This window comes from Podarcis bocagei (genome assembly GCF_964188305.1).
Source record: "Podarcis bocagei genome assembly, chromosome: 1".
NCBI lineage: Eukaryota > Metazoa > Chordata > Lepidosauria > Squamata > Lacertidae > Podarcis > Podarcis bocagei.
In genome coordinates this window covers 46,036,955-46,062,498 of record NC_138125.1, presented here as the reverse complement: position 1 = coordinate 46,062,498, position 25,544 = coordinate 46,036,955, and the positions used below count along the sequence as shown (strand labels likewise).

At 42.9% G+C, this 25,544-nt stretch overlaps 1 protein-coding gene across 4 annotated transcripts in view; it reads left to right on the top strand.

The window, feature by feature from the left end:
• LOC308594875 (cytosolic phospholipase A2 epsilon-like) overlaps nucleotides 1-25,544 on the top strand; it is a gene marked incomplete at its 5' end in the record, with an annotated part of 51,963 nt that overhangs the window by 4,141 nt on the left and 22,278 nt on the right. For 3 of the 4 annotated variants that reach the window (XM_081208361.1, XM_081208363.1, XM_081208362.1), the window contains 13 exons: nucleotides 1,077-1,213; nucleotides 2,387-2,515; nucleotides 4,289-4,329; nucleotides 4,988-5,030; nucleotides 6,448-6,505; nucleotides 9,147-9,289; nucleotides 10,151-10,237; nucleotides 12,363-12,400; nucleotides 12,918-13,053; nucleotides 16,692-16,828; nucleotides 17,548-17,770; nucleotides 18,952-19,066; nucleotides 21,790-21,927. In XM_081208361.1, coding sequence (XP_081064487.1) covers nucleotides 1,077-1,213; nucleotides 2,387-2,515; nucleotides 4,289-4,329; nucleotides 4,988-5,030; nucleotides 6,448-6,505; nucleotides 9,147-9,289; nucleotides 10,151-10,237; nucleotides 12,363-12,400; nucleotides 12,918-13,053; nucleotides 16,692-16,828; nucleotides 17,548-17,770; nucleotides 18,952-19,066; nucleotides 21,790-21,927 — 1,425 coding nt within the window. The remainder of the gene's footprint in view (nucleotides 1-1,076; nucleotides 1,214-2,386; nucleotides 2,516-4,288; nucleotides 4,330-4,987; nucleotides 5,031-6,447; nucleotides 6,506-9,146; nucleotides 9,290-10,150; nucleotides 10,238-12,362; nucleotides 12,401-12,917; nucleotides 13,054-16,691; nucleotides 16,829-17,547; nucleotides 17,771-18,951; nucleotides 19,067-21,789; nucleotides 21,928-25,544) is intronic. The other variant, XM_081208364.1, reaches the window with a different exon arrangement.

The window sequence follows — 25,544 nt, the reverse complement described above, 5'->3', positions numbered from 1 at the left end:
CCCATGGTCATGCTGGCTGGGGCTGATGGGAACTGGAGTCCAACAACTTTCAAACAGCCACTGGTTCCTCATCCCTGTGTTGGAATATTGATACTGGACATTTCACTTAATATGATGTTGTGAATTTTCTACAAATTCTGATTAACTAAATCTGCATGCTGCACTTTAAATAATCAGGGATAATAGGAGGTGTAATACATGGAAAGAAGCAGAAGTCCCAGTAAACAAAGAATGGATACAAAAACTTATGGACTATGTAGAAATGGTGGAACCTACTGGAAGAATAAGAAATCAAAATAACAAACTTTTTATAAAAGAATGGAAATGGTTTATTGAATATTTGCAGATAAATTGTAAACAGATAAAAACATTAGCAGGATTACATATTGTAATAACCTGCAGTTTTATAAGAGTATATATTTACAGTAGATAATTAAATGAGCAAGTTAAATGAATTTGGATCTGCAGAAGATATTAAAAAATAAATTTAAGGAATCGCAGAAAGAAGGGGAAGGAAGTCAAATTTTGAAATGTTAAATGAATTGTAAAATAAATAAAATGTATAAATTTGAAAAGTATAAATAAAAAAACCTATAAAAAGGAGTTGTAATACAGTGACATCTGGAAGGCCACAGAATCCCTACCCGTGTTCAAACAGATAATTTTTTGAAAGGATATTTGCCAACATTGGGTATGAATTAATTCTGTACAGATATCAGCCCAATGCGCAAAGTGATATATATATAAGTGATATATATATATTTAAAAAATAGTTGCAAGGTATACAGTGGTACCTCGGGTTACATACACTTCAGGTTACATACACTTCAGGTTACAGACTCCGCTAACCCAGAAATAGTACTTCGGGTTAAGAACTTTGCTTCAGGATGAGAACAGAAATCGTGCTCCAGTGGCACAGTGGCAGCAGGAGGCCCCATTAGCTAAAGTGGTGCTTCAGGTTAAGAACAGTTTCAGGTTAAGAATGGACCTCCGGAGCGAATTAAATACGTAACCCGAGGTACCACTGTATTATATCAGCTATCACACAGTTAAAGTGCTACTTTCTCTCCCAACAGTAAGCCATACTGATTGCTATTTGACCCTATGGCTGCCAACGGCTTCTTCTGAAAGGTTCCAGACAAAGACTGTTCAAAATTCTAAAGACCCAGTCTGGAACGAAACTTTCCATTTCATGGTCCAGAGCAAAGTGAAGGTCAGAAACTGATGGTCACTCCTTGTTGGTATATCATAATCTCACTGAAAGTGATTTCTTGTGAATTTGAAACGTGCCTTGATTTGTAGAAGATCACCAGCTCACAGAACTGAGCAGTAGAGTTCCGACGTCAGTGTCATGACACAACCTGGCACAATAGGGCAGTTGGTGTTTCTATGCCTGTTGTGGCTTTGCGCCAATTCTAATATATGCATACAATCCTTCACTAATCCTATTGTATGTGAATGATTGCTTCTTTGAAAGAATCATCAGTCTTCTCCCTAATGTGTGAGTTTTCCATGTGCAGGGAAATTTGGATGCATGGATGATTTCAGATGAGCAGTCGCTCACGCACATAGGCTCACATAAATATTTGAATTTGCTTCCAGAACTGATTTAAATTTGACAGTAGCCCTAAACAGTGGCGGAGCTTCATGCTCCGGCACTGGGGGGCAGAGAGCAGGCAGGGGCGGGGCTCGCATGCATCCCGGGGGCATGGCGCGCCGCTGCAGGGGCACGGCGCATGTCCTGGGGGTGTGGTGCCCAGCGCGGGCGGGGTGGCAGCCGGGATGGCACCCCACCGGGCTCATGCTGCAGGGGCAGTGCACTTCCCCCACACTCCTCTTCCTCTACCAGTGGCCCTAAAGAAGATCCCAAAAGTGCTTATTCAGGTTATGCACACAGTTGGTTTAACATTTAAAATGCTTCATCCCACGCACTGGCTACATGCATGAAATGTCTACTACACAACTTCATCATACATCATTAGTGCAAGACTGTTGCATATGAATGGGATGAGTCAGTACACAGGGAGATTCCACCTTACATGATTGCCACCTCATTTAGAACAGTACTTAGATATGCCATAGGTCAAGTGGGGAAGGTGTGGGTCAGCAGTTTCCCAAGGTCCAAAGACCACAGAAGCAATGATGCTGTTGATGGAATACATGCCTATTTTTGAAAGGGCAGGGAATTGAAGGTAAATGTACCCCATGCCTAATTTATATTCCCAATTATCCAACTCTTTTCTAAATTGAACATGTTTGGTCTCTTCTTGCATGGAATTCCATGCCATTGTAAAATGTTTTCCTTTTCGGTCTGGGGTATACAGAACTGTAGAAAAGCTGTACAGTTCTTTTAGCATTTATTTATAGGTCTTTTCTCTCCTATCAGAACATGCTGGAGCTGGGTGTCTTCGATGAGGATGTCTGCCAAGATGAACAACTTTTCACTATTCGCTTTGACATAGCTGGACTCCCACTAAATGAAAAAGTGCTCTTGTCCTTTAAGTCCAATCCAAAGGTCTGTATAAGCAGAAAGAATGTTTAAGAGGGCAATCCTATGCATGTTCACTCAGATGTTCAGTAAAAAATTACTCACCAATATGCTGGTTTAGCCCAATGAGAAAGGAAGTATTATTATTAAGTGGAACTTGTTTCTGAGTAAACATGTCTAAGATTGTACTGTGATGTGAATAGTATTTGTTGCCTGAAATGTCTAAGTTCCAGAATTCACAATCTTGATAGGTAATTAAGTAAAATAACTTAGCTGTAATGTGTGTATTATTTAGGGATAGGAGGGATTTTGATTTGGTTAGTGTTTTAGTATGAACCCACCTAATTGGCACTTTCTGAAACAATACTTGAACCAAAATGCACCTATCCTTTGAAATTCACACTTCTCTGAATTTTGTGAATCAGTTCTCCAGTAAGATATTGATGCAGAAATGTGCATATAGGGAAAGGGGGCATAAAAAAGCCTATATTCGTGAAAATAATGTACAAAAATGTGTTGTATTAGGGGAAATTGCTTACAAAGATGAGTATATTGGGTAAAATTGCATACATAAATATGTATAATGGGAGCAATCATACAAAATGCTGAAAAAATTTCAACGCTGACAAATTTTCAGCAACGAAAAATCACAGGATAATACAGAAATGGGGCAAAGTAAACATAAGAGTTTCTCATGTTTATGAACAGGTGCACATCCATATCTGTACTACATGTAGTTTGGTTTTATAGTGCTCTCTTGCAATACAAATGCAAAACACACACACACACAAAACCCCCATTGCCCCAATCCAGCTCTGGTACCATTCACACGGAAGTTGGCTCTCCTAGCTGGATGAGAAACAGTTTTTCAAGCAAGATGAGGTACATGCAGTTTTCTTCTTTAATCCAGAGTCTTGTGCTGTATGCATGCATACCTTTAAAGAAGCTAAATTTCCAGCTATCAGCTGTTCAGGAGAGGAAACTAGAACTGGATTCAGTCCTTCATCCACCACAGCTCTCCTTCCCCAACAAGAACTGATACATAGATTTGGGCCTTGGGGATCAGGGAAGTTCAGGGGTGCATAGTACTAAATAAAATATGTGTTTGTGGGAGGGGGGTTTATCTTGTATTTTTATCTTGTGAACCACACTGAGATCTTTTGATGAAGATCAAAATCTAATAAATCTAATAAAACAACAACAACAACAATATACTAGCCAAAGTAATCCATGGGAAATTTAAACTGATTTTAATGGAACTAGGGTGCACCTAAAAAGTTGGTGAGAAAGGAAACACTGTCAAACTAAAGAATTTTGGTATATAGAAAATAAATTGTGATCAAAAGAGGAAAACATGATTATAATTCCCATGCCTTTTCCCAACCTCATCATTCCCCCTTCTAATTTTCCATAACAACTGTCATACGTTTGGCTATGAGGAATTGCTGACAGCATATGTCAGGTCTCACTACTCTGCAGTTACATACAGTGGTACCTCGGTTTTCAAACATAATCTGTTCTGGAAAACCGTTTGAGTTCTGAAATGTTCAAAAACCAAGGCACAAAGGGCGCTCTGCAAATTTAATAAAGAAAATTGGGGGGGACCCCCAGTGGAAGCCATTCAACTTCTGAGGTGCGTTCAAAAACAGAAGCATTTACTTCCAGGTTTTCGGTGTTCAAAAACCAAAATGTTTGACTTCCAAGATGTTCAAAAACCAAGGTACCACTGTATTTTGTAGTCTAACAGCGCAGAGTCTGTTATTAAAAGGGTTTAATTCACTGACCACCCTCTTATTTCAGGATCAGGAGGAGCTGGAGGTGGAATTTGAGTTACGAAACAGGTGAGTAAATTCAGATACTACAGATTACTTAAAGCAACATACCTTACCCTTCTGATAACCAGAATGTAAATCCATAAAAATGAGTTAATTTTTAGTACTCAGGGAACATTGTCAACATTTCTCTCAATGACAGTAAAAGAAACATGTATTAATGCTCCAGGCCTGGCCAGAATTTTGACAAAGCCCCATAAGAAATGCTGTATTTTTTAATTTCCCAGGCTACAATGGCAAAGCTATGTATCTGGTATGGGGAAGGAGAATCAAAAGCAGAGAAGTTGTCAAATTCAAAGCCTTACTGAGCTCATGCCAGCAGACTGGAAAGTCAAGTCAAGTAACCTTTATTGGCATCACATAGGAACATTCAGAATACAAACAGAATAAATACGCCAGTGTGATCTGGTCGCCATTTCAACAGTACAGGACTGGAAAGTGTATTTTTCTTTATTTTTTTCTCCTTCTGCCAGCATTGAAAATAAAAAGATTTTCTGAAGGGAAAACAAGTATGGCAGCAAACTTGCCCTCACACCCTTCAAGGACCCCTCTTGCTCTCTCTGCTGTTGAACACTGACAGCACCTCAGCAATAGTTCCATTTTCAAGAGGAACATAAACATTTTATTACATGAATGTATATTCATTTATATTCCATTTATTTTTCAGTTTGAGTGTTCCTGAAACCATTGTTACGAATGGAACTCTTGTGGTAATTTTGTTATTTTCTGTCTGCTTTCTTGTACTTTAGATATATAGTGCAAGGGAAACAAAGAGATTATAAATTATATCAAAGTTAATGAATTATTATATACTCTCTGAGACAGGAATAGTATAAAACTGAACATAATTTTCCTACTGAGCCATCAGACATCTTCTCCTGTATGGGATGCTTAATTACTTGAGTGTTCAGTTGAAGTTATCATGACCTTTCCAGGCATGTGATAAACCCTATGGATACTTATTTCTGGAATAAGTCCAGTTGAAAGAGGTCTGTTGCAGCCCTAGTAAAAATATATAATCTGAGAAACGGGTTACTAAATGTGACAATATATTGATAAATCCAACCATTATTTTTAATCCAGTCAAGTGTGGGTAATATGTCATTGGTCATTCCTGATAAATTTACTGTCCATTTGGATTTGAGCCTGACTGAATAGGTCCCAGCAGAACCCAGCTTAGCCCTATTGGATGTATTCCTTGTTTCTTTAACCACAGACATTGGGTTTTTGTTCTTTTGAGAATTTAAAATGTGGGCAAATATAAATACCATCCATAATACATTTGTCTGTTCTTCATGGACTGAGGTTCTGAAATTAAACATTCCATAAAAATTGTGATCCAGGTGGCAAGCCTATGGCCACAACTTTCTTACTTGCTTCTTTTTTAAAAAATGCTCTTCTTGTTAAAAAAAATTAAATCAATACATTGGATCCAAACTAAGTTGTGTGTGTGTAGGCTCATTAATTTCAATGAGTTTGGTTGTAAATTGCTTTGGGTTGCCTCGGGCAAGATGAAGCGACTAACAAATTTAATAAATAATAATAATTTTTAAATTGGTTTAATTAAGTGGCGCTGTGGTGTAAACTGCTGAGCCTAGAGCTTGCCGATCAGAAGGTTGGCGGTTCGAATCCCCACGACGGGGTGAGCTCCCATTGTTCGGTCAACTCCTACTCACCTAGCACTTTGAAAGCACGTCAAAGTACAAGTAGATAAATAGGTACCGCTTCAGCGGGAAGGTAAACAGCATTTCCGTGCGCTGCTCTGGTTTGCCAGAAGCGGCTTAGTTATGCTGGCCGCATGACCCGGAAGCTGTCTGCAGACAAGCGCCTGCTCCCTCGGCCTGTAAAGTGAGATGAGCACTACAACCTCAGAGTCGTCTGCGACTGGTACCTTTACTTTTACCTTTAAGTCTGAATTGTAGTCAAACACTATATCAACTTATTTCAGAATCCTTGTTTTTTCTGTACTGTACTGTATTTGTGTTTCAGTCATTCAATTTTGAAAGGGATTGATTATTATGCCCCCCCTCCAAATGCTAACTTTTATATGGTGAAGAAAGTAATAAAAGGAAGTTTCAACTAGATTCTAAACTTTCAATGTTCTTCTGTCTTCTTGTATGCCTACAGGCTCGTGAAGTTTGTTGTTTGGAATTTGAAGTAGAGAAGAAAAAAAGACAGGAATCAAGTAAGATTTTCATCATAGTAATAATGGTTTCTCTAGTTTTCAACTAGTAATAATTATTTTGAAGAATGTTTAAAATGAATTAACACCATTGTTTTAAATATATAGAATGCCTAGTAAAACTTACCTAATCTTATATAAAGCCTAGTTCTCTTAAGTTGATATTTCTTCATACTGTATCTTTCATCAATATATTCTGATCATTACATTTCTCCTTGATTAGCCACATCATACACTCCAACTTTTGCAAGGCTAATATATCCCATACATATTTCTCTTGATCCAGCAGGGGAGCTTTGTATATAGAGGCTGTGTGCAAATGAAGATTCACCTCTAAGACTACAAACCTATGCACACTTACTTGAGATCAAGTCCCACTGAACTCATTGACACCTCTGAGCAGTGCTTTTTTATGGTGGTACGCATACCCCTAAACATTTTGTGAATCCAAGTTTGGCCTCATTGAGGGGCAGTATTTCAATACAGTGGTGCCCCGCAAGACGAATGCCTCGCAAGACGAAAAACTCGCTAGACGAAAGGGTTTTCCGGTTTTTGAGCTGCTTCGCAAGATGAATTTCCCTATGGGCTTGCTTCGCAAGACAAAAACGTCTTGCAAGTTTGTTTCCTTTTTCTTAACACCGTTAATACAGCTGCGACTTGACTTCGAGGAGCAACTCATAGAACGCGGTGTGGTAGCCTTTTTTGAGGTTTTTGAAGACTTTGGTATTTTTGAAGCTTTTCCAAAACTTTTCCGACACCGTGCTTCGCAAGACGAAAAATTCACTAGATGAAAAAACTCGCGGAACGAATTAATTTCGTCTTGCGAGGCACCACTGTATGCATAGGAAAATGAGAGTACCCCTAAACATTATTTTTTTTAGAAAAAAAGCACTGCCTCTGAGTATACATGGAGAGGATTGTGCTGTGAATGTGCCTTTGCATTCAAAGGGTATTGCTCACCTCCTGGGTGAACGAATATTTATGATGGATGGGAATGCAATGAGCAAGGCAAATTCAATAAGGAGCTGCATATATATTTCACTGTCCGTATTTGATTTCCTCAAAAGTATACCGTATTTTTCGCCCTATAGGACGCACTTTTTCCCCTCCAAAAATGAAGGGGAAATGTGTGTGCGTCCTATGGGGCGAATGCAGGCTTTCGCTGAAGCCTGGAGAGCAAGAGGGGTCGGTGTGCACCGACCCCTCTTGCTCTCCAGGCTTCAGGAGAGCCCCGTCGCCAGCCCCGCAAACTCGGGGGACAGCGGGAGAGGCGCAGCGCGCCTTTCCCACTGTCCCCCGACTTGGCTAGAAGGCTGGCGGGGGGAGAAGCCTGCTCCTCCCCGTCGCCAGCCCCGCAAACTCGGGGGACAGCGGGAGAGGCGCAGCGCGCCTTTCCCACTGTCCCCCGACTTGGCTAGAAGGCTGGCGGGGGGAGAAGCCTGCTCCTCCCCGTCGCCAGCCCCGCAAACTCGGGGGACAGCGGGAGAGGCGCAGCGCGCCTTTCCCACTGTCCCCCGACTTGGCTAGAAGGCTGGCGGGGGGAGAAGCCTGCTCCTCCCCGTCGCCAGCCCCGCAAACACGGGGGACAGCGGGAGAGGTGCAGCGCGCCTTTCCCACTGTCCCCCGACTTGGCTAGAAGGCTGGCGGGGGGAGAAGCCTGCTCCTCCCTGTCGCCAGCCCCGCAAACTCGGGGGACAGCGGGAGAGGCGCAGCGCGCCTTTCCCACTGTCCCCCGACTTGGCTAGAAGGCTGGCGGGGGGAGAAGCCTGCTCCTCCCTGTCGCCAGCCCCGCAAACTCGGGGGACAGCGGGAGAAGGCTGGCGGAGGGCTTTCCCCTCCTCCAGCCCCGCAAGCTCCCAGAGCGATCCCAAAGCTGCCAAAGCCCGAGCTTCCCCAGCCCCGCGCCTGGGGGGGGAATAAATTTTTTTCCTTTATTTCCCCCCCCCCAAAAAAAAATCTAGGTGCGTCCTATGGGCCGGTGCGTCCTATAGGGCGAAAAATACGGTAGTTTTTGTTCTGAGTCTTGTTGTTTAGTCGTTTAGTCATGTCTGACTCTTTGTAACCCCATGGACTAGAGCACGCCAGGCACTTCTGTCTTCCACTGCCTCCCGCAGTTTAGTCAAACTCATGCTGGTAGCTTCGAGAACACTGTCCAACCATCTCGTCCTCTGTCGTCCCCTTCTCCTTGTGCCCTCCATCTTTCCCAACATCAAGGTCTTTTCCAGGGAGTCTCCTCTTCTCATGAGGTGGCCAAAGTATTGGAGCCTCAGCTTCACGATCTGTCCTTCCAGTGAGCACTCAGGGCTGATTTCCTTAAGAATGGATAGGTTTGGTCTTCTTGCAGTCCATGGGACTCTCTAGAGTCTCCTCCAGCACCATAATTCAAAAGCATCAATTCTTCGGCGATCAGCCTTCTTTATGGTCCAGCTTTCACTTCCATACATCACTACTGGGAAAACCATAGCTGAGTCTTAGCATTTTGCAATAACAAGGCCAAGTTAACTAACGGAGCAAGTAATATATAAATTAGTGATGTGGATGCCATTAAGAAATCTGATTTTTGCAGAGGCCCACTTTGAGTTTAGCACAAAAAGTTATTGCAAGCAACAGACCTGACATGAACATTTTTCCTTCTTTCTTTCAGAAGGTGAACTATCCCTTATGATGAAAGGATCCCATGAAGGACACCAGGAGCTTAGTTCAGGCCAGTCCTCATTCCACTATGCCAAATATAAGCACCCGACAATGGATGTTAAACTACCGAAGAAGGATCTAGAGTATGCCTTTGTACGTTATTCATCAGCCGAACACTAAGGGCTTATCCACACTTCCAGTTGGTCCCACTCTTTCTGGGCCTGCACTTAAAATCTCTGTGTCTGAGTGGTTTTGTGTTTTTGTTTGTTTGTTTGTTTGTTTTGTCCCAGAGCTTTCCCCCATTAAAACCTGCTCAATTGGAGCAAACATCCATTTAGATTTTACATGGATTGCCATTTGCTCCAACTGAGCTTTAAAGAGTGGGTTTTAATGGGGAAAGCTCCAGAGCATAAAAACAGGGGGGAGATGTGCTTGGACATGGAGCTTTAAAGCTCAGACCATGCCTAGAAAGAGAGGAGGAATTGTAAGTGTGCATAAACACTAATGATAAAAAGGTTCCTTTTTTCATTTATGTTTTATTTCCGGGGGGGGGGGCAGGGAATTAATTGTGAAAGCCACTCTGAGAATATATATCATGTGTATGCTAAAGGGAGAAGCATACAGTTTTTTAAAAAATAAAAAGATACGGATGAGCGGACTTCCCCCAACCCTCCGGAGCAGAATATAAAGGTGTGCAGGAAGATGCTGAAGGGTGGGGTCGCCATATTTCAAACAGTGAAAATCCAGACAGAAAAGTTGTTGAACACTGCCGACATGGGCTGCCATATGGATTTTCCCGGACATTTTACCAATTTTCGCCCAGCCACTGTATGGCTTTTCCCGGACATTTTACCAATTTTCGCCCAGCCACTGGAGGGAGAAGTGGAAACTGAAATCCTGTTGCATAAGTGGAAGTTCTTTCTCCTCAGGTGCAAACAGCATTGAATAAAATCCTAGACATGCAACTTTGCACTCTTTCTCATAGAAACATGTGGGGGTTTTTTCTTCTTCCAGGGGCCAAGCTCTTATAACAGGAAAGAAAGATCCCTCAGAGTGGATATAAATTCACTTCCTACCAGCAAGAAAATAGTGCTCGCAGAGGTGAGAATCAGTTGCTGTCCTCCTGAATATTGCTTTGAATGGATTCTTTTGGAAGAGAAATAGCCATCATTGCTTGCTTCCATAATCTACAGCATAAGGTGCCAGTTTATCGTTGTCATTGTTAATTGTTAATATAATGATTAGGTAGACTGTGGCCTCTGCATCATGGACAAGGCCATATGTACAACGCAGTAAAAAAGATTTCAATTCCAAAGTAAAATTCCAAAGCTATCTAAATCCTTCAGTCTGAATCAATTATTGATTTATGGCTTATTGAATCACTTGCTTCTTATTTTGTTGCTTTTGAGGAATAATGAAACAATGTAAAAGGATCTAACTATTTATAACTATTTATGCATCTTTGCTCTGGCAGTTTTAAATCTTTTAACATATTGCTTAACTAACAAATATGATAAAAGTCCTTTTTAAAATAAAAAATAAAATCTAAATTCTGAGTAGAAATTGTAGAAAGGAAGAACTTCCCCTTTATTTATGATTCCCAGAAAGGCAAATTTATCGACATGTTTCAATATGGGGGTGAATATAAATTTAATCAATTAATTCATGAGTCGCCCAGAAGCCAGTTTATTGATTGTTACAGTCTTAATTGGTTGATAGACACTGTTGTACGGTTTCATTTGGTCTGCAATATTAAGGAAACCAAACCAATTTACACCTCCTGGATTAATGCACTGATCAGAATATAATTAACCTTCAGATTTCTCACTTCCATGTATTAAAATGTGTACATTGGGGGCAGGGGGGAGTATGCAAAAAGGTATTTTGTGATAAAATGCATATTTAAATTTTAATTTCCATGCAGATTTTAAGAGGGGATCGCATCTTAATGTGGAAATGGGATGGAATGGATTTGTGACTAACCACATAGGATACTAACACAGATCAGCAATAGACTGATCCATCCCTGTTATGTTATAAAGTGGGCTGCCTAGCCAATTGAAATAATTGTTAGAAATTATAGCATTTCTTTTTACCCTTTATCTAGCTCTAGTCATGCATAATCAAGATGCTAACATTCACGTAGCTGCTTGAGAACATAGAAGGGGATTTGCATTGTAATGTGTATCCCATTCAAAGTAATATAGCCTGTATAGAAAAGGAATGGGAAATCTCAAATACAGCCCTCCAGGTCTCTCTGTTCAGCCTGTGTGACTCTCCCCAGGCTGCGCACCTCACAGGCCTTATTATCCTCAAGTACAGTATCTTCCTGTACGGAATGTGTTCTGTAACTGTGGTAATGCCTCTTATCTAGATGAAGGACGGAGAGGGGTGTGTGGGTGTAAATGGCTCACTTTTGCATAATGTAGCCTACTGTACAAAGGCCATGTCAATTGCTGCATCCGCTTTTGGCTTCTAGGCCATATAGAAGGTTGTTAAAAAATGTGAGAGGCAATGTGACTCTCAGGCTGAAGAAAGTTCCTCACCCTTGTATCCTCCTTTCAATATTTATCTGAATTTGTGTTAAGATTTATGCCCAAGTAAGTGGAACGTGTGAACCTAAGAACCCCTGCCGAAACAAACCAAAGAACTATCTAATACAGCATTCTGTTCTCACAGTGGCCAACCAGAGTCTGATGGGAAGCCCACTCACAGGTGGGGACTGTGCTGTTGTGCTCAGGTGCTGCTTTCGGGCATCTGATTGGTCATGGTAAAAACAGGATGCTGGGTTAGACAGGCCATTGGCTCAATCCAGCAGGCTCTTCTTATGTTCTTAGGACCTACGTGCAACCACATCCTCCCCATTTGTGATGCCCAGAAACTGGTACACTGAAGATGGAACATGGTTAAGAGCAAGTGATAGGCTTCCTCTCAAGGAATTCTCTAATCCTCTTTTAAAGCCACACAGGATGGTGGTGAATTCTGGTGCCTCTTTTTCTAAAAGAATAGCACTGATGGTGGCCCATCACGACATCATGTGGGAGTGAATTTCATACTGAATAAGTATTTATTTATTTATTGTCTTTCTTGAATCTTCCAAAAGAATTCTGTTTACATGCATGCATCTTCAGAACTGACTCAGGGCATCTATGTACCATGTTTCAAAGGGAGGCAATGTATTCCTAGGAGTGAAATTTGAGTTTGTATTCTGTTTTTGTTTTTTCAGAATAAAAAAATGGCATTGCATGTGAAAACAGAAGTCTGGTAAGAGATCCTTCCTCTGTTGGATAGCTATAATCTTAACTATTTTTCCACTTGTCTGTCTGTTGGAGAAATATTCTTACAGGAGATTAGCCATGTGTTCAGGATATTAGTCATTTGTATGCAGTATGAGCACTGTACCTAACATTTATTGAATAAACAGAGTTTACATCTATATAACAAGAGTCACATTTTATACAGAGAGGGCTGATGTACCCTATAGCTTTAGAGTTCTAGTAAGCCACACTTTTGTGGTGTCGTTCTGCTTAGACTTTTTAATCGAAATCACTGCTGTGTAAAAACCACCACATAAACCTTGCTGCCTTGTGAAAGCAAATGACTTGATGCCCCGTGAGGCTTCGCCTGCCACACATTTTGTTAATTGGTCAGCTCAGGGATGTTGGCAAGCAGTCTCTAAGCTTGACTCTTGGATGAGTAGCACCTTTTAAAAGTTCTGAAACAGATTCTGAGATACAATATGCCTGTGTTCCCCCTACCACCTTCTGTGTGGCTATTCCAGCCAGACTGACCTAGATGTGCGCTTGGGATATGGCCTTTGTACACAGGAGCAAGATTTCTTGTGCAAAAGGCAGAAGATTGTTGCTGGGGCGTTGAAAAATGTTCTCAAACTAGAAAAGGATCTGCAGGATCATGAGGTACGTGATGCAGAACTCTGGCTATCGCTGCTTTATGAATTATCACAATATGTGGAACAGAAATCGCAGAGAGAGTCTGGGAGCAAGAATAATATGTTTCATGGTCAGCACACCACTGTGGTAGCCTCCCATACAAAGTTGTTTTCCTGTTCTCTGCAGTGATTTAGTGTTACGGTGTCAGAGTGCTGCATCTGAACTGGCCACAGTGCACACAGGGAATAATTCACCAAGGATGCCATCTTTTCCAAGGCTTGAGTGAGAGCTGAACTTTCCAAGCGACTGCCCAAAGCGGTATCACACTCGTGCCATTATTCATTCATGTGCCCTGCTGAAATTGGCCTAGTCGCCCATTCTATTTTCTCATCCTCTGAGATGAAAGCAAGCATAATAAAATGCAGGCTAAAAGGGCTGTAGCTCAATAGCATAACATCTGCTTGCATGCAGAAGTTCCCAGGTTCAGTCCTTGGCATTTCCAAGTACCGTATTTTTTGTTCTATAGGACTCACCGGACCATAAGACGCACCTAGTTTTAGAGGGGGAGAACAATAAAAAAAATTATCTCCCTCTCTGCGCAGCGCCCCTTCAGCAAAGTGGCAGGAGGAACGGAGCCCTTTCCATTTCTCCTCCCGCTTCACTGAAGGGGCGCTGCGCAGAGAGGGAAAGCTGCGCAGCGCCTCTCCAGCGAAGCAAAGCCAGGAGAGCAAGAGGGATCGGTGCGCACTGATCCCTTTTGCTCTCCTGGCTTCAGCGAAAGCAACACGAAGCCTCCGGAGTCTTCTGGCGGCTATCCCTGAAGCCATGGAGCCTGTATTCACTCCATAAGACGCACACACATTTCCCCTTAATTTTTGGAGAGGAAAAAGTGTGTCTTATAGAGCGAAAAATACGGTATTATTTATTTATTAAATTTGCATACTGGACTCTGAGGTCCAGCTCCGAGGGCCTTCTGGAGATTCCCTCCCAATGAGAAGTGAGGTTACAGGAACCAGGCAAAGGCAGAGGGCCTTCTCGGTAGTATCACAAGCAATGAGAGAGGAGCATTAGCTCACCATAGCACATGTATTTTTCTTGCATCTGACTACTTCACTCAGATTGCTGTGCTGCCTTTAACCCTATTGACCTCATTAGACTGAAGAAGAAACTAGTTAGTAAGTTCTCCACCACTGAAAATAGCAGCCTTGAATCTGCTCCTCTTTTTTGCCTTGTGACATTTTATCGTGTTTTTAATTTTCTGTTGAGAGCCGCCCAGAGTGGCTGGGGAAACCCAGCCAGATGGGTGGGGTATAAATAATAAATCCCACAGCGGGATCCCAAAGATTCCACAGCGGTTCACAACAGAAAAATACATAATGAGAATTTAAAATACATAATAAAAATGAAACAATAACCTCCCTCCCACAAACGCATTTTAAAAGCCGAAAGCCTGGTTGATGAGAAACGTTTTTGCATGGTGCTGAGAAATATTCAATGCAGGTTCCAGACGAGCCTCTCTGGGAAGGGCATTCCACAAATAGGACTGGGAGTGTCTCCAGTCTGAAACCACAGAGAGAGATACCATAGGCCCTTTGAGTTCAGTATTTTCTACCCTGACTGACTCTCCAATGGTTGATATGTTTTGTTTTGATATGTTTTGATATTCCTGACACACTGGGCATACTGAATGTTTCAATAAACATTTCTACTTTTAGCATCAATTGGAGGCTTCCCATTTTTCCTTTGACATTTTCGGCTTCTTGTTGTTGCCCCTTCCTTTGCATGTTCTGCTGATCTCAACAACACCAGTGGTGATGACATTTAATAATAGTTATTATCTATCAGGTTTCCCAGGCTTCAGACCCATGTAATGAGTTAAGCATGCAATTAGTAAAGCGACTGTTAAAGTAATTGCTTAAGCATGCACTAAACTCTCCAATTGAAATCAGCAAGACTTAATTAAAAATGAGGGGTTTAAATCAATAGTCAGCTAAAGTTTTCATCAGTTGTGGCACAGAGAGCAATTTTATTTATTTGATTCATTATACTTTTATACTGCTTAGCCAACTGTGTTCTCTTTGAATTTTAATCAGTGCAGGAAGGTGCAGTGATGATTACTAGGGTTGAGATTTTTAAGAGCACATGACTGCTCGAAACCAGTGGAGCACTAATTAAACATCCCATCAGCACAAGGATATACACTTGGGCAATGGAAGTTTCTCCCCACTCCTTCTCCCACTCCTGAGAGCCAGTGTGGTGTAGTGGTTAAGAGCGGTAGTCTCGTAATCTGGGTAACCGGGTTCGCGTCTCCGCTCCTCCACATGCAGCTGCTGGGTGACCTTGGGCCAGTCACACTTCTTTGAAGTCTCTCAGCCCCACTCACCTCACAGAGTGTTTGTTGTGGGGGAGGAAGGGAAAGGAGATTGTTAGCCGCTTTGAGACTCCTGAAGGGGAGTGAAAGGCGGGATATCAAATCCAAACTCTTCTTCTTCTTCTTCCTCCCTTAAATCTGCTCTGGGTTGTTTCCCCCACCCCCAACTCTCTGGACCAGATTGGGGTGTGGGGAAGAGAATGAAGTTGTTGAAAGTGACCTTCCATTCAGGAGTGGTAGCTGTTGTTCTCAAAAATTACAAGTTATATTCCAAGTTTAGATTGCTTCAGGATCTAAAAAACCCCACCCCTACTAAGGTGTTCGTAATGTGCAAATGTCTTCAAACAGAATAATCAGTTCACTGGTTAAAAAGCAGTTTCTGCAATTTATTTTATTGATTGACAGCCATAATTAAAATACTTCAGTTTCTTGTGCATTAGCCTGCTTTTCCACAGTCATCTCTAATTTGTTTTTTTAAAAAAGTAATATATTCCTTACATGCAAATTAATTTCAAAGGGGGCATACATATCATGAGATGTGTGACATGTGTGTTGCATGTCATGATTACATATTTCAGACAGCTGTCCAAATATGTATACAGTCTGCCACACTTCATGTATTACCATAGATGAGATTTTCTATTCAAATTGGTAAAACATTTATGAAATTGTGGTCTGCGAATAGGCTTATGTAGGGAAGGAGAAGTTGTGAGATGGAGGAGACTTTAAAGAAGGCATTGACCAAAGCAAATGAATGAGAGGGATGTGAGAGAGATTGTATTTTCAGTTAGCCTGGTTATGGAATGCTCTAAACTGATATGCAATGTCTAAAAGAAAAATAGGCTAGCTGTGAAACTGGGTATGAAGCAACTGTTTACTAATATCAAAAACTGGCAGAATAACTGCCTGAATAATAATGAAGAACAGCTGATTCATTCTTTGCAGTTTGTAATTTATCTCTATTATTGATTATATTGCCTAATTAATCAATTACCACCTTTATAAAGGCTCTGTGGTGTAGAAAATATTAACAGTGAATTATCAGTTTCCACTTTTGCATCATCAAGCATGATGGGTCCTAACAGCACATTTCTTTCTTGCTGCCAGTCTCTTCTAATCCAGAAATAGATTAGCTGCAGATTTACTTTGCCAGATCCCATCATACCCCAGCAGGGAGGCCAGACCCCTCATGGGATCATGGGGCCGCCATCTGCACAGAGGTCATAATGGTGTCCATATGTGAAGTGTCCCTGCATCTTCGTGTGCTCTTAGCTTGCTTGTTTGTGCATTGCAGGTTCCAGTAGTTGCAATTATGACGACAGGGGGCAGTACAAGATCACTGACTGCGTGCTATGGAAGCCTACGAGGTCTTCAGAAGTTGAATCTCTTAGATTGTGCTACATACTTAACCGGTTTGTCTGGCACAACATGGTAAGGACACAGACATTGGGTTCTATGCGGAGTTATAGAAGTTAGCCTTGTCTGATCTGTAGGTTACTTAACTGCTTGGCTGAACATAAAACGGAATCGCTGATCTATATCAGTATCAAAGCTCTGGCTCGCTATAGTTTGTGAACCTTTTCCAGTGTTGTTCTAACTTGAAGACACAGGAGCCAGTAGAGTCATTTACATACTTGGCTGGATCTAGACTTATTTGCAGTGAACTTGCAGTAGACCCACTGAAATCAATGTTAGAAGTTAAATGTGATAAAAAATAGCATGGCACTAGCCCTTTCATTAAAAGCCATCAATTCCCCAAGAATCTGTAGTGATGCAAATAAGACTAGAATTTGAAGTTGCCAACTAAATGTATTTGTAGGTTTGGAATAGACAAAAGAAAATTCCTCTTTCCATAACTGTTTATCAATAGCTAGCAGCTATGATCACTAAATAGAAATCCCATGTTGAGAGAGAGCATACCTTTAGAATACCATTAGGGTACAATAGGAGAGCCGTTGACTTGTGGACTTCCTAGAGGCATCTGTCTGGCACCGCTATTGGAAACAGGATGTGTTGCTAAAAGGAACAACACCCAAATGGATTCCGGATCAAGCAACATAGCAGCCCTCATCCAAGCAAAACAACTGGAAGGTACCAAACTGTATAAGCTTATGTTCTCACACTGTCCTTCCATGTCTTTCCTTTCTCAGGACCATGGGGAACTTGTACAGAGATGCTTGTTGGTCCAAAAAAGATTTGGATGAGCAAATCAAAGAGGTGAAAAGACATGTGACCAAGTGCAAGCTGGATGGCTTTTCCATAGAGCGTTTGAAATATTACAACAGGCAGCTGCATGAGCGGAAAGAAGAGGGACAAAAGACATCCTGTATAGACCTATGGGGGCTCCTTATTGAATATTTGTTACATGATGGGGTACAGTACATTTGTTACTTCCTGAGTTTATTTTTAGCCTGTTAAATAGCACAGATCATCCAGGCATACTGGATATAACTTAGACATTTATAAATCTAGGCCTTTGAGTTGGGAGAGATGCTAGTGTGGATAAGCTAGGCTGACAGGAACTGGGTTTGAGAGGGTCACTGCTGCCATCATAGTACACTCACAATTTTGTTGTCTCGTGCCCCCGTATGGTCAAATAAGTTTTGTGGATAATTGAAAGAATATAAAAACAACAACAAACCCACAAAGCATGTTGTGCCAGAGGCGAAAGTAGGGTGAGTGCTTATGGCATGAACAATCATCTTTCACCTTGCACTCAACTGCCTCAAAAAATAAATCTGCCTCCAGGCTCAGCATTAGAAACAACAACAAATAAACAAATTAATATGATGCTTAAATGAAACCTTCATTATGCTCAGAGATGTAGCTCCTCAGTATAACATTCTATTTCGCTCACAATGTGATGCCAGAATCACATTGGACCAGTGGTTTTCAACCTGTGTTCCATGGCACCCTGGGGTGCCTTGAATGATGGCCAGGGGTGCTGCGGCCAACACTGGCCTCTGTCCCTCTTCCCTTGCCTCCCTCCTCTGATGCCCTCTCACATCTCTGCCTCCCCAAGGCTTGCACAGTTGTTTGTTGCAGCAGCCCTGGCTACAAGCTCCACAGTAGAGTGGTGCCTCTGGGGCTGGCCAGGGGGTCCTGATTGCCAGACGCTGAGGTGGCCTTGGAGTAAGCAAGCAAGTGGGTGAGGGAGCCCAGCCAGCCAGTCCGCCAGCCCTTGCTTCTGGGAACGGACAGACAAGTCCCAGGCCCCTGTGGGGCAATGTGAGGAGGCACCTTTCTCTGGGGCTGGGGGAGGGGAAGGAGCTCAGAGACCAGGGGTGGCAGCAGCGGCTGTCTGGAGTACTCCCAAAAAGAGGGGAGAGGAGATGAGGCTGAGGGAACACTCCATGAAGGTATTTGAAAAAGGGTGAGGGGCTGCCAGTTCTGCAGGCAAGGAATGACCTAACTGGGCTCCTGAGCCCTACAGGGGTGCCGCAGAAAGAATGTAGTTGTTTAAGGGAGCTGTGGACTCAAAAAGTTTGAAAACCTCTGTATTAGACCACTTTCTTTTTCCTGAGCTAATCTTATATTTCTTTCAATCAACACAGAAAGACAACCATAAACTGTCTGATCAGCAGCAAGCAATTAATGAGGGCCAGAATCCTTTACCAATCTACACTGCAATCAGTGTGAAAGAGAAGTACAGCACTATGGATTTCAATGGTAGGATATTTTTGTTTTTTAATCTGTCGCTAGATCCTCATCTCCAATTGTTTTTTGTGAGAGAAAAATGAGGGAGTAGGAGTTTGGTATTGCCTCATGATTGGAAAGCCAACTTAACCAACTATGTAAAAGTAGGGTAAAGGTAAAGGGACCCCTGACCATTAGGTCCAGTCGTGGCCGACTCTGGGGTTGCGGTGCTCATCTCACTTTATTGGCCAAGGGAGCCGGCGTACAGCTTCCGGGTCATGTGGCCAGCATGACTAAGCTGCTTCTGGCGAACCAGAGCAGCACACGGAAATGCCGTTTACCTTCCCACCGGAGCGGTACCTATTTATCTACTTGCACTTTGACATGCTTTTGAACTGCTAGGTTGGCAGGAGCAGGGACTGAGCAACGGGAGCTCACCCCGTCACGGGGATTCAAACCGCCAACCTTCTGATCGGCAAGTCCTAGGCTCTGTGATTTAACCCACAGCGCCACCCACGTCCCAAAAGTTGGGTACAAATGTAATAAATACATGAAGTCCAGAGGCAATGTGGGTATCATAACCCCACTGAGAATGCTGTCCCTAAAGATGTGTAGAAACATAAGAGTGATCATTCTAGCATACCCTCAAACTGCCCTGATTTTCCAGGGGCAATCCTGGAATTACAAAAGCCATCCCGGCTTCTGATCTGATCCCGGAATGTTCTGCAACTGCTGATCCCGGAATTTCCTCCACAACTGAGCTCAAAGAGTAGGATGAGCCAGAGCTCCTGCCAAGCGACGGCAGATGTGGCTGTGAGGGGAGCATCCTCTTGCCTCTCCATAGCTGCTGCTGCCAACTTCCTCCCATGGGCAGCTTGTAGTGGCTGCTGGAGAGCAGATGAGGAGGAGGAGGAGAGGCTGCTGCTGCTGCAAGACCCAGGCCCGTGTGACGTGCTGGCTCTGAGGGGCTAGCTGAGGGCAGGGCTGCCCTGGGCAGGAAAAAGGGGGAGTGGAGCACAAGGAGTCTTGAATAATAATAATAATAATAATAATAATAATAATAATAATAATAATAATGCTTTGTGCATCTGCGTCTAATCTTGCCCTTTTCTTAAATTTATTTATTTGTGTGTGTTTTTCTTTTTGCGCATCAAGGTCCCCAAGACACCCCCCCCCCAAAGAAAAACACAATTGACACTTAATTTTTGTTTAAGGTTTTTGGCATAATTTTGGCCACAACTTTATTCAAATTACAGCAATGTGAGTGGTTGCTTAGGCATTGGTAGCACTAATTGACCCCGCCCGGGGACAGCTCTGACATTTGCACCCCCCGCGAAGTCAGCAAGGGTAAGTCACCTGGGGAAAGAGACGGGACTGGGAACCATGCCTCACCTCTCCCCAGAATGCTCCCAGGGGCTTGCGTGGCCCTAGCCCCTTGCCAGGGGGGGTTGGACAAAAGCATGGGGAGCCCCTGGGTTCCTTTAACAGAAAACCCTTGAAGCAGCAGCAGCATTTTGGAGGGGCAGGCACAGCCAAATCCATACCCCTCCACCAACCAATTCCAAGACCAATGCCTAACCGCAAACCTTACAAGTTGTGACGATTTGCTACGCAGCAGGCAAAAACCAAGTGGCACACACTAATCAGCCAAATGGACAAAATTCCTACTGGGCCCCTGCCCCAAAGCAGACGACCCCATGACAGGCATAGCAAGGTCAAGCAAACAGCCTAAAATTAGGGAAGGGAGGGCGGGTGATCCGAAGTAAGCAGCGAAAAGAGGAAGTTCTTGGCTGCGAGCATTGTATTTAACAAATAGGGCTGTCAATCAGCAAATGGCAACATCTAGATTTCCCCAGTAACAGCCCGCCCCTGCTTAAAGGATGGCCAAGCCATTTGCCTAGTAACAGAGGTGTCTTGTCAGCCCCGCCCGCAACCTGTGCTCTCCATGAGGGAGAACACACTTTGTAAATCTACCAAAGAATAAAATAAAACTGAGATTAAGGGGTTGTCTCAGGACAGTGGAGGGCATGTGTTCTGTGTCCCATTGGTGTGGTGGTGGTGGGGATGACAAAAATGGGGGGTTGAGGAGGGTCAGTTGGGGGGAGTGAGAAATGTCCCTCTTTTCATCTGAGGAATGTTGGAGGGTATGCTCTAGCTGGCTTGCAGTTTCCACCTAAGGTCTGCTTCAGAGCTGGGGCTTCTCCACACTTACATTTTGCTCCATATTTTCCAGGTACAGGTCCACATTTTAAAGCTCCATGTCTGTGTGCTCTCTTTTTTTGCACCAGAACTTTCCCCACAAAAACCTGCTCTTTAAAGCTGGAGCACAACGAATGGCAATTTGGGCTTTCCGTGGATTGCCATTTGCTCCAGTAGAGCAGTAAAGAGTGGTTTTCGTAGGGAAAGCTCCAAAGCAAATAAAAAATAAAAAAAATAGAGCACTTGGACATAGAGCTTAAAGCACAGACCATGCCTAGAAAGCACAGAGGAAAGAAAGGTAACTGTGGCTAAGCCCTTATAATGCAATGACCTAGTTTGCACATGACATTTAACCAAGCTATGCTTTAATGTGAGCAACAAGTGTGCTACTGCACACTGTGATTTCTTTGGACAGGGTGAGCTATAAATTAAGCTAAAGAAGAAAATGTGTCTTAATTCATAGATGGAGAGAGAGAGAGAGAGAGAGAGAGAGAGAGAGAGAGAGAGAGAGAGAGAACACTTTGCTCATGTTCTTATAAATGTGATTGTAATTGCAGAATGGGTTGAGTTCACACCCTATGAAGTGGGGATACTAAAATATGGCGCTTTTGTCCATGCTGAAGATTTTGGAAGTGAATTCTTTATGGGACGTCTGATGAAGAGGATTCCAGAGACTCGGATCTGTTACCTACAAGGTTCTTATTATTTTTGTTTAATAATGAAGTAGCAATAATATAACCCATTTAGCAATCAAGTCCGTGTAGTATGGGTAGTAACAGAGCTGTATGATCTGTCTAAAATCATATTGATGTACATGAGCATGTAGGGTATCTGAAACCCACACCAAAACTGTAATGAATTACCTTTTCTATGAATAGGTCAGTTTAAGGCATAAATGCTAGCTGGAACATAAAAAGGGCAGCCTGTTCCCACAGTGGCCAACCAGATGCCTGTGGAAAACCTGAAACCAGAACCTGAGCACAACTGCACTCTCCTCAACTGTGATTCCCAGAAACTAGAAATACCAATAAGCTGCAACTGCAGCCCAAATTGTCATTCAACCAGTTCCACAGACATTGTTTAGTATTGGTAGAACTAGTCAAGACAGTGTGAAACGAAAGGAAAGCAGACTGTTATCTTTAATGTTAAGTTCAACAATCTCTGTACAATAGTTCAGGTTGTTGTTGTTGTTTAGTCATTTAGTCGTGTCCGACTCTTCGTGACCCCATGGACCAGAGCATGCCAGGCACTCCTGTCTTCCACTGCCTCCCGCAGTTTGGTCAAACTCATGTTTGTAGCTTCGAGAACACTGTCCAACCATCTCGTATTGGAGCCTCAGCTTCAGGATCTGTCCTTCCAGTGAGCACTCAGGGCTGATTTCCTTAAGAATGGATACGTTTGATCTTCTTGCAGTCCATGGGACTCTCAAGAGTCTCCTCCAGCACCATAATTCAAAAGCATCGATTCTTCGGCGATCAGCCTTCTTTATGGTCCACCTCTCACTTCCATACATCACAGTCAAAGGCTTTTGCATAGTCAATGAAGCAGAAGTAGATGTCTTTCTGGAACTCTCTAGCTTTCTCCATAATCCAGCACATGTTTGCAATTTGGTCTCTGGTTCCTCTGCCCCTTCAAAATCCAGCTTGCACTTCTGGGAGTTCTCGGTCCACATACTGCTTGAGCCTTCCTTGTAGAATTTTAAGCATAACCTTGCTAGCGTGTGAAATGAGTGCAATTGTGTGGTAGTTGGAGCATTCTTTGGCACTGCCCTTCTTGGGGATTGGGATGTAGACTGATCTTCTCCAATCCTCTGGCCACTGCTGAGTTTTCCAAACTTGCTGGCATATTGAGTGTAGCACCTTAACAGCATCATCTTTTAAAATTTTAAATAGTTCAGCTGGAATATCATCACTTCCACTGACCTTGTTATTAGCAGTGCTTTCTAAGCCCCATTTGACTTCACTCTCTAGGATGTCTGGCTGAAGGTCAGCAACCACACTACCTGGGGTGTACGAGACATCCATTTCTTTCTGGTATAATTCCTCTGTGTATTCTTGCCACCTCTTCTTGATGTCTTCTGCTTCTGTTAGGTCCTTTCCACTTTTGTCTTTTATTATGGTAATCTTGTACGAAATGTACCTTTCATATCTCCAATTTTCTTGAACAGATCTCTGGTTTTTCCCATTCTATTGTTTTCCTCTATTTCTTTGCATTGCTCATTTAAGAAGGCCTTCTTGTCTCTCCTTGCTATTTTTTGGAAATCTGCATTCAGTTTCCTGTATCTTTCACTATCTCCCTCACATTTTGCTTGCCTTCTCTCTCCCACTATTTGTAAGGCCTCGTTGGACAGCCACTTTGCTTTCTTGCATTTCCTTTTCATTGGGATGGTTTTATTTGCTGCCTCCTGTATAATGTTACGAGCCTCCATCCATAGTTCTTCAGGCACTCTGTCCACCAAATCTAAATCCTTAAACCTGTTCCTCACTTCCACTGTGTATTCATAAGGGATTTGACTTAGATTGTATCTTACCGGCCCAGTGTTTTTTCCTACTTTCTTCAGTTTAAGCTTGAATTTTGCTATAAGAAGCTGATGATCTGAGCCACAGTCAGCTCCAGGTCTTGTTTTTGCTGACTGTATAGAGCTTCTCCATCTTCTATAGTTCAGGTACCTCTATACAATTGTACCCCAATTGTACGGCCTCGGCCCAGTATACCTGAAGGAGCGTCTCCACCCCCATCGCTCAGCCTGGACACTCAGGTCCAGCGCTGAGGGCCTTCTGGCGGTTCCCTCACTGTGAGAAGCAAAGCTACAGGGAACCAGGCAGAGGGCCTTCTCGGTAGTGGCGCCCGCCCTGTGGAACGCCCTCCCATCAGATGTCAAAGAGATAAACAACTACCTGACATTTAGAAGACATCTGAAGGCAGCCCTGTTTAGGGAAGTTTTTAATGTGTGACATTTTAAAGTATTTTTAGTCTTTGTTGGAAGCCACCCAGAGTGGCTGGGGAAACCCAGCCAGATGGGCGGGGTACAAATAAATTATTATTATTATTATTATTATTATTATTATTATTATTATTATTATTATTATTATTATTCCTTAAGAGCACCTTAGAACACTCAGGATGCTACACAGAGATTATCTCAGTAATTCAACAACATTGTAGGGTGGGCCAATACTACTGTCCTCCTATGGGACTGGGAACTGAGGAACAGTGACTACCTAGTGAGTTCATAGGAGAATTGATATTAGAGCCAGGAGCTTTGTAATTCATAGCTCGCAAGCAATGAGAGAGGGGCATTAACTCACTATAGCACATGCATTTTTCTTGCTTCTGACTACTTCGCTAAGATTGCTGTGCTGCCTTTAACCCTATTGACCTCATTAGACTGAAGCAGAAACGAGTTAGTAAGTTCTCCGCCACTGAAAACAGCAGCCTTGAATCTGCTCCTCTTTTTTGCCTTGTAGCCCAACAAGATATCGTCAGGTGAATTTCTCTGTCCCTACCTAACTTCATTGGCTGGCATTTCTGGAGGCAGGGAAATTCACAATGCAATGATATCACAGCAGAAAGAAGAGATGCAAGCCTCGTGCTTTTGATGGCTAGAGAATCTCCCATAGCTTCAGTCACTGAGTATTTGTGCATGACAGAGGCCTATACCAGGAGCTACTCTAGGCCACCACCCTGATGTCTGGCATTATTTGTTCAGTGTTAAAATAGCTTTGCATGTTATGTCAGGATCCCTTCCATTGTAACAAATGCTAAGGTAATGTAGATGAAGTAAGGATTGAAACAATGCTTATAATCTGTGAAGGGATAATGATTTGTCCAATGCTACCAGTGAATTGTGTGGGTGTGTGGCTCTGATTCATAATCACAGTAGCGCTCACAGAGTCCCCTGATTAGTGGAAAGAAAGGCAAACATGTTTTGAGTTTACACACCCACACAACTGAAAGAATACACCCTGTACTTGCCTTAGCCAAGCCATTAAAGCAGAATGGGCAAGCCGCCACAAATAATCTGCTGACACAAGGGTAGGTACAGCAGAGGCAAATGGCAACAGGGCAATTGATACATTGTCAGCACAATGCCAGGCATCAGAAGACTTGGGTGTCTCAAGACATGGAGCATGTGTGGCCGGTGGTAGCCTATTTAAGGCCAGTGAGGCTGCGGACAGGAAGGAGATGCCCAGAGTTGAGCAAGACTGCAGTACTGGAAGGGCGGAGGAGGAAGAAGTGCCTCCCCACCCTAGCCTGAGGTTACTACAGGGGTGGCTGTGTGATGCAAAGAGAAGACTGAGCACAGTGCATA